A 9,126-nucleotide genomic window follows, 5' to 3' on the forward strand; every position below is an offset into this window, starting at 1 on the left:
GTTTTCATAAAGGATAAATCCAAGCTATAATGTCGTTTCTGATATATGTGCAAATGTTAACGCTTTGTAGATTTTCAGTTTTAAAACAATAAGAAAATGGAACCGTTCAGACTCCAAAGTACTTTGTCATCAAGGTAAATGATTTTCGTTTTTAGCTTTGTGCCTTTTGTGATTAAGAAAATTTAGTAATTTGTTTATTCACTTATTAATTAATTGGTGAGAGGATGAAACATTTCACTGCTGCTGGTTACTAAAAAACTAACAGAATCTGACAGAAGAGCTTTCGGTTTTTTTCTTTGCTAGCATTAATTTTGTATTGTTTTCTTTTTTAGAAAATTTTGTGCATATTTTTGGGAATTTTTATTTGGTTAGAGAAAGGGGAAGAATATAAGGAGAGGAGAATTATATCCTTCGAGTTTCTAGAAGTTTTAATGTGTTTCGCGTCCTGCATTTTCTAACGTCCGTACAAGTTGTCACTTAGATCTTTTGGTTTTTGGCTACTTTAGTTTTTCAGCATTGAATTGTAGGATTATAGTTTTTGATTGAGTTCTTATTTAATTCCAGATTGGAATAGGTGCAATCTGAGCACTCCTAAAACTGAAAAGTACTCCGAATTTTGTGAGAATGGCTGTGTCAGATATGGTTTATCGTCCATGCAAGGATGGTGTACCACAATGGAGGATGTTGTGAGTGCATTAAACTTTTCTCTTCCTATTAGGAGTTTTCAGAACATAAAATTCTTTTATGTCTATTCTCAGAAGATTCTAGTGTTGTATCCTTTTCCGTCTTTATTTAGCACGCTATAGTTTGGATTCAACTGAATATGATTTTACTTGACATGTTCAATTGACTGCATAGATCTAATTCCATTGGCGGATTGTTATCTGTCCTTAGTCTGAATGCATCAGTAAACATTTTTTGTTTCACCATTGAAAACATATATAATAGAGAATTTATTTACTTTTTGATGGACATACTAGAGAATTCGTAAACATGCTAATAGAAAATACTCTTGTAAGCACTAGAGAATGATGTTATTCATGCAGTTACGCCTAAAATAGTTGGTTCCCGGCGCAACGCGCGGGCTTATTACCTAGTATATACTACACTTTAGAGTATATAAAAATATGTAAGATTAAATTTACAAGTAAAACTGGAAATATAAAATGTTAAAATCCCTTAAAAATACAGAAATACAATCATAGAATTCATAATTATTTATGTACAAACGTTATATTATGAAACATAAACAATTAAATACTATTAGACTGCGAGCATTCAATTCAAAACCGATTGGTAATGGATGAAGAGGCTCACGATCATTCAAATTATTATCCATAACTTTTATTCGACTATTTCCTGAGTAGCAGCTGATCATCACGAGCTATATGTTTAATATAACAAATCAACAAAGAAATAAAAGATGTTTCATACACAACTGGTAGAAGAACAGAGTCAATCTCGCACAGCATCCGCTGTAGCTTCCTCAGAACTGAACTCCTCCCAATCCAGCCTCTTGTTTCGCTCGGATCTTTCAAAACAAAGAAAGAAAAATGAAAGAAACAATGATGAGTTCGTAGAATTTTAAGTTGAGAACAAGTTAACTGCACTAGAGAATTCAAGTTGATGCAACAGATGTATGCCATTGCCATCTTCGATTATTAACAGATTAATATTAGCTGACGGAGTTTGTACCTGATTTTGTGAGATGGAGGCATCTACCATTCTTCCAAGTTAACAGAAGCGACATGTTTGATCTTGTCAAAATCCTTTCCTCCTTTCCGAAGTGCACTACAGAATTCAGGGGGCATTATGATGGTTAATTCCTCGAGTTTTTCAATATATCGAAGCCCATCTGGAATTTCCTTCAACTCGAAGCACAATCTAACTTGCAATCTGCGGAGGCAATTCATGGCTCCTTCCTCCACCCTCCACTCCTTTAGTTGAGATATCATAGAAATGGAAAGGAATTCGAGACAAGGAAAGCCTTGTTTGGAGAAGACAAGTATTGGATTCTCCAAAGTGACGTCCACAAGCCAAAGAAATTTCAAATGCGGCAGCTGCTCTAGTATTTTTATGTTCTCGTCCATGCGAGAAGTACTGTAAAGCTTTATCTTGGTCAGGTTTGGATAGTCCAGGAGGTCTTTCGGTAACCCTGCAATTGGCCCATCAAGTTTCAGCTTGTATATATTACGACAGCTTAGTAGAATCCTTACCGAAACCTCTACCTCAGTTGAAGATTCCAGAGACAACGACTGAAGACGGTTGAATTGTATGGTTTCAGAATCAACGATTTTCATCTCATCTTCCGGTGGTACTATAACGATGGACATTTTCCTAAGATTGGCTGATCCAGCAAGATCACTCAAACGACAATCATAGTTCGAAGCATTGACTAATGTCTGCAAATTTCCAAGAGTAGCCAATGGCAAGACTCTCTTCTCTGCTGCTCTGAGTCCGAACCCTAGAGCTGGTAAATATAAGTGTCTCAATTGTCCCAAATGTCGAATCACATTGTGCAGATTTCTGAAACTCCTTTTCATCTCTTTAAGCTCGAAGCAACGTAAATCTAGAGTTTGCAAACATACCAACTTAGACATAGATGATGGAAATCGTGTTACGACACAACCCTCTAGACTGAAAAACCTCAAGTGCACTAGATTCCCAATTGTGCTCGGTAGCTCTACTTCTCTTCCAAACACTTTGAAGCTCAAAACTCTAAGCAATTTGATATTCTGGAACCATTGTTCAATTGGTTTTCCAAACCATAGCCCATCTGACGTAAAGTATAACAAAGACCTAAGTTGACCATCTGTCGGGGGATTTAATATATCACCTATTTTGTCTAAATAGATGACATGTCTTCGAACTTTACCACTTGGTGATACCGGGGTTGCCCCGGCAAAAGAATCTGAAATATGGAAAAAATTCTCATGTTTCGCCTTTAACAAGCACAGATCTCGCATAAGATCATGGAGGCGACAAGATTTAATCTTATTGGTTGAACCATGATGTCCAACTTGAACCATACATCTTATGACCAACTCATTTAAGCAATTGTATGCCACATCTTCCAACAATTCTCCAGATGCTGAATAGATAAAACCTTCTGCAATCCACAATTGAATCAATCTTTTCACTGGTATCTCACGATCCTCAGGAAAATGACCCAAATATAGGAAGCAGGGTTTTAAATGATACGGTAAGCTCTCATAGCTCAATGCCAATACACGTGAGGTACCTTCACTATTTTCACCTTTGTACCGTGATTCAAGGTCTGTGCCTCTCCCTATGTATGCGCCAACATTCTTTTGCACAGTCTTCCAATCTTCAACCGTTTCTTTTCTAGCTAGAAGTCCTGCAAGCACGATGATAGCCAATGGCGAACCCCCGCAATGTTTAAGCATCTCCTTCCCTCTATCGATTTCCGAGTCTGGTTAAAGAATAGAAATTCCGAATAAATTAACTACACTTGCCATATATTGCAAAACATACAACACTTAATATGATATTCCAAAAGTATGCACGCTTGCTAGTAACAAATGTCCATCTGCAATGTCCATCTGCCCTTCGGCAAATATTGATCGATCTTCACTACATTAACACTAACAGTGCAACTGACTGACATTCCTACTGGAGAAACGCATTGAGTGACGCCTAGACGTACACTTTTTCAGTTAAATAGAATGTTCAGTTTGTTAGGAATTGGTTCGTCAATTTCTACTTTGTTAAGGATTGTATTAGGAAAGCTAATGTGCACAGATTCTTATCCTACAAGGGTTAAGAAAGAATTAAGTTTTCTTATACAATTAGATTAGGAATCCTAGAAGCAGAATTGGAATAGGAAAGAAAATGTATTTTCCAATCCCATATAGAATAGGAAACCTAATCGAAAATAGGCATGTAAACCACACCCTATACTTATAAACATGGTGCGGCAAGGCTGAAAACCAAGCAGAAAAACAGAGACAGCCGAGAGAGGAGAGAGAGGTTTAGTTATAGGGTTTGTAAAAGTAGCGTGTACTTTATTATTAATCAAAGAAGCCGTGGTTTCTCTATCCAGATAGAGAAACCACAATTAGATGTAGGCAAAAATATGCCGAATCAATAAAAATCTTGTGTGTTTCTAGTTATTCTTTATTTGCTAAGTTTAGTCTATTGCGTGTTACATCAAAGAGCAACATTCAGAGGAGAATCACAATTATAACACAGTTTTAGTTTTGTATCCTTATGATTATGAAACTTAATGCTAATACATTTATGAGTAGTTTGAAAGCTTTCTTCTCAACATGAATGACATGATATGCACAGCACAATGTATAATTAGCAGTTTAAGAAAATATCTGTGCACAAATTCTAGATTTTTGTTTCAATGCACTGCCAAATGGAGTAACGTAATATGTAACAATGCTCAGTTGATTAATACGAAAAGTAAAGAAGAAGAGGTTGGTTGAGAAAATACTTGTGTTATCTCTTCCAAACGTTACTATCTTCTTGAACAGTTCCCAGCTTTCAGCATCATTCAGGGGCCGAATTGGGTGCAAGTAAACTCTTTCATGCGCCTCCGAAACGACTTCTTTGTTGCGAGTGGTGATGACTACTCGACTTCCTGTATCATCATTAATTGGAAATCCATCTCTTAAAGATTTCCATGCATCACGAGTCCACATGTCATCAAGAACCACTAAACATTTCTTCTTTCGTTGCAGTACACAAAGCTCCCCTGCAATTTGATCCGTCTGCATGTTTTCAATTCTGTCCTTGTCGGCATCAGATGTAAGTTGAACAAAAATTTTCTTCCACACATCTTCCTTTTGAAAGTGTTGAGTTACACATACCCAAGCAAAACAATCAAATTCAGCCCTAACATCCTTATGATTATTAAGCTGTTTTGCAAGGGTGGTCTTCCCCAAACCACCCATCCCCCAAATAGAAACAATTTGGTATTTTCTTTTAACCAAATTTTCGGCCAACAGGTCAATCTCTTCCTTTAACTCAACAAAATGATGTTCAACAACATGAGAACAAGTTAACCGATAATCTTGTTGCTTCTCAAAAGAAGTAGCACTTACACTCCCCACTATTTGCCTTGCTATGCTATAACCTTCTAAGCTCGATTTCAGCTTAGAAAGTTTGGTTGCAATGTTCTCAATCTCAGACCCAATCTTGTGACGATTAATTACTTCACTCAAGATACAAGTAGACCTTTTCAGAGCAAGCTTCATACTTCCTTTCCTCCTAGAAGCCACTTTCAAGACAAAGGACTCAATGATATCCTCCAGATCATAAGCAGCATCTCTAATAATACCAACCCAATTGTGTACTAATTCATCGTCTCCTTGTTTTGCATCTGCATCTTTCAGGTAGCTCCGCATCAAGTAGAGCTCGTTCTGTGCATGCTCAAACTGATCGCTGACTCCACTTAAGAACTTGGCTTCGTTCACAATGAGGCTTTTGAAGCCTTCGAGCACCATAGAAACGATCGCCTCAGCCATATTTCTGATGTATCTGATCTTTGCCAAAAGAAAAAAAAACTAAGGAAGCTTTTTTTCTTTTTCTCTTATGTATTTATGATTGATATGAGTGGAAAAGTACTCTCTTCCCTTCCATTTATATAGTTTCAATATATTCTCTTCCCATCACATACAAGTAACGTATGTGATGCCTATTAACTCATCGGAGAAGGAATCTGCGGTTGGCTTGAGTGATTCGTCGCATGGATTGCTACCATGGAGTTCGAACTTTGATGGATTGGAAACCCTCCCAAGTAAAGTACGTGATGTGCTTGAGTGATTCGTCGCGTGGATTGCTACTATGGAGTTCGAATTTAGATGGATTGGAAACCCTCCCAAGTAAAGTACGTGATGTGCATTGATTCATAAGTAAAGTAACCTTTGGCTTTGGTTTTATCCTCTAAATTGAATACAATGTGCAACACATTGTCGCTCCTCAACTTTTATGCACACTTCTTGTTAGTAAATTGTAGAAGAAGGCACTATGTGCAGACTAGTTGAACACTAATTGTGAGACCGGTGAAGACTACTTGCTAGTCAAGCATTGGCACTCGGTTTTTGTTCTCAAAACAAAAGCCAAACTAACAACAAAATATGTAGCTTTGATTTTCAATCTAAATTAGTCAATTAGTGCATACTGTAGTGACAAAAATGTACCTCGAGGTACAGTTTAAGGATCAATCAATCAGCAAGCCAATCTAATTAACACAATACGTAATCATGAAACAGTGAACAAGAATATATATTTTATAACTATTTCGTTTTTAGCTTTGGATTTTCCTTTTGCGTGTTCGATATTTAGGGAAAGTATTAAAAAAAAACTGTTAAAAAGTAAATACGACATGGTTATCAAACGAGCTCAAAAAGGTAAAGGAGGTTACTTTGCAAACTTTTTTTAGGCTAAGAGTAATGGGTGGGTGATTTTCATTTCCTTCTTTTCATCCAGAACCAGAACCTCCTCCACTTCCGCTTCATTTTCGCTCTCCGACGCACTGCCTTTATCAACGCAATTCTTCTAGTTTGTGGGATCTTTAACCAGGTGAAGTAGGAATTAAGGGATAAATACGAGAAACTAAATGAAAAAATTTGTAGAAATGATCTCTTGATTTTAATCCAATTAGAGAAATAGTTTCTCAACTTTAATCCAATTGGTTGGAGCAATTGTTCTTCAACTTTAACCCAATAGTAGTAATGATTATTCCAACACAACTCGTTTTGAAAGAAGTTTTGACGAAGTTGACGAAAGGACCATAGCTGCACGTTTTGAGGAGTTAAGAGACCATTGGTCATAAATTTTTAATTGAGTGACCATTGCTCTAATTTGGTTAAAGTTGAGAGACCATTGTTACAATTTCCTCTATTTACAAATTACAAAAATAAAGTGTTCATGAAACATCAATGCTATGGTTGCACCCATTTGTTTTCACGTGATGCTTCGGGTTTTCATTGTGAATTTACAAACAATATGAGAAAATAAGTAGAGAGTAATAGTAATAACATAAGTACCTTCAAAGTAGACAATTTGCCCATAGCAACACTTTTACTTGTAAATTAAGTATTTTGTCAATTCAAGCTAACAGTTTGTGATCATGTTTATGAAATAAGTAAATTGTGATACTGTACCTTAATTATATTCTTCAACTTTTTTCAGTTTGAGTGAGGTGTGATGGTTGTGGAACTTTTACAAAATCAGCTTTTAGATATGTTTCAAACTAATGTAATAAAATGTACTGCAGTACATAACTTAATTTTTATTTTTATTATTATACCTTATTTAGGAGAAATGTATGGTTACGATTAATCTTCTTTCTGCTGCCGCATAATTGTGCAGTTAATAATCATGTGTTTTGTATAACTCTAAATAATTAATTGGTAAACACATTATAAAGAAAATAAAATATTGTGAAAGATATATAGGCATGATAAGTAGGATTATACCTAATTTGTTGAACTTTTTTGTGGGTTCGTATTATGTAAGGAGTAGTTGTAGTATTCATTTATGCGAAAGCAATTTTCATGCGCCACCAATATGTAATTGAATTACATTAGGCATCGATTGTGACATGATTGGTGATATGCTTCTCAATTACAACACTAAATTTAAATGATTTAGACCTAATTTGACGGGAGTATTGATTTTTTTTGTCACTTACACTCGCATTAGGAACAAGAAAGAAACTAATTAAGCTCAAGCTTTGAAACTCAATCCAACCTGCCTAAGAATTATTTGAGTGGGTTGGTTTGTTCATTTTCTTGGGTGGCAATGGGTTGAAAAAACTCTAACCCGAGTCTATTAAATTGACCAACGAATTGAAGTTCAACCCAACCAACCCATTCAATGTCCACCCATGTTGTCACTAATTCATTTTTTTCAAAGAGTAAAATGTAGATATGGTCCATTAACTTTAACTCAATTGGAGCAATGGTTCCTCAACTAAAAATCCATTACCATTGGTCCCTCAACTCATCAAAGCGTGCAGCTATGGTCCCTCAACTAAAAATCTATTACCATTGGTCCCTCAACTTTAATTCAACTGGAGAAATGTTCCCTTAACTTTAACCCAATTGTAGCAACGGTCCTTCCAACATTACTCGTTTTGACAAAAATTTTGACATAGTTGACGAAAATGATCATAATTACATACTTTGATGAGTTGAGGGACCCTAATTGTATAAATGGTCATTCCAACATAACTTATTTTGACAAAATTGTGATGAAATTGATGAAAATGACTATAGCTACACATTTTGATAAGTTGAGGGACCAATGGTAATGAATTTTTAGTTGAGGGACCATTGCTCCAATTTGATTAAAGTTGAGGGACCATTGCTACAATTTACTCTTTTTCAAATTAACGAACTAATGTATTTCCTTACTAATTCTTATTTCACTCATATTGATTGCACATTGTTTAGCTTAGATGGTCTTGCTTTTTATCACTAGTTGATTTCACGTCTTAATAATTTTTTTTTTTTTGAAAAGAGGATCAGTTGGTGGCTTCCTCAAGCAGTTTTCTTTTTTAGGGGTTGAGTAAACTTACAAAGACATTTCAGCCTCCCATTAACCACAATCGTGTTAATAATTTTCGATAATGTTATATCGCCTAGCCTAGGAATCAATAGTGGTAAAACGAACCCTTTTTTTTATCCACAAAGAGATACGAACTTAGAACCTCTCCAACTCTTATAAATGGTGTGCTTTAATGACTTGAAACGGCCGCATAAAAAATTTCTACACAAAATTAAAAGAGAAATTAGTCGAATGAGTTGAAATAATTAGTTCTAAGTATATCATCGATATATAATAGTTGTATTGTTAATATTTTAATCGATGCGTCATTTATAACTAATTTCTTTTTCGAATAATGCTATGGAGACCACATTTTAAATCACTTTTGTGTACCTTGTTATTGTGACAAGTGATGCATACAACCAACATTTAATCAGATAAATTTATTAATTAATGTGACATATACACATCATTTGACCCATCAAATAATACAGTCATGTGGTGTATTTCTTTCCATTAATTCAACTAGAATTTTATTTCATATCATTTAAACCTGTTTTTCAAATTAAAATATCAATATACAAAATTGAAGACTCATAAACT

At 35.3% G+C, this 9,126-nt stretch overlaps 1 protein-coding gene across 1 annotated transcript; it reads right to left on the bottom strand.

The window, feature by feature from the left end:
* Positions 1-1,160: 1,160 nt before the first annotated feature.
* LOC126615331 (putative disease resistance protein At1g50180) lies at positions 1,161-5,589 on the bottom strand. Its single transcript, XM_050283147.1, has 3 exons — positions 4,463-5,589; positions 1,696-3,433; positions 1,161-1,531 (listed from the first exon to the last, which is right to left on the bottom strand). Exons 1-2 carry the CDS (start codon positions 5,493-5,495, stop codon positions 1,719-1,721), a joined length of 2,748 nt encoding a protein of 915 aa, XP_050139104.1. The 5' UTR covers positions 5,496-5,589; the 3' UTR covers positions 1,161-1,531; positions 1,696-1,718.
* Between the last annotated feature and the right edge of the window lie 3,537 nt (positions 5,590-9,126).

This window comes from Malus sylvestris, chromosome 3 (assembly GCF_916048215.2).
Source record: "Malus sylvestris chromosome 3, drMalSylv7.2, whole genome shotgun sequence".
Lineage (NCBI taxonomy): Eukaryota > Viridiplantae > Streptophyta > Magnoliopsida > Rosales > Rosaceae > Malus > Malus sylvestris.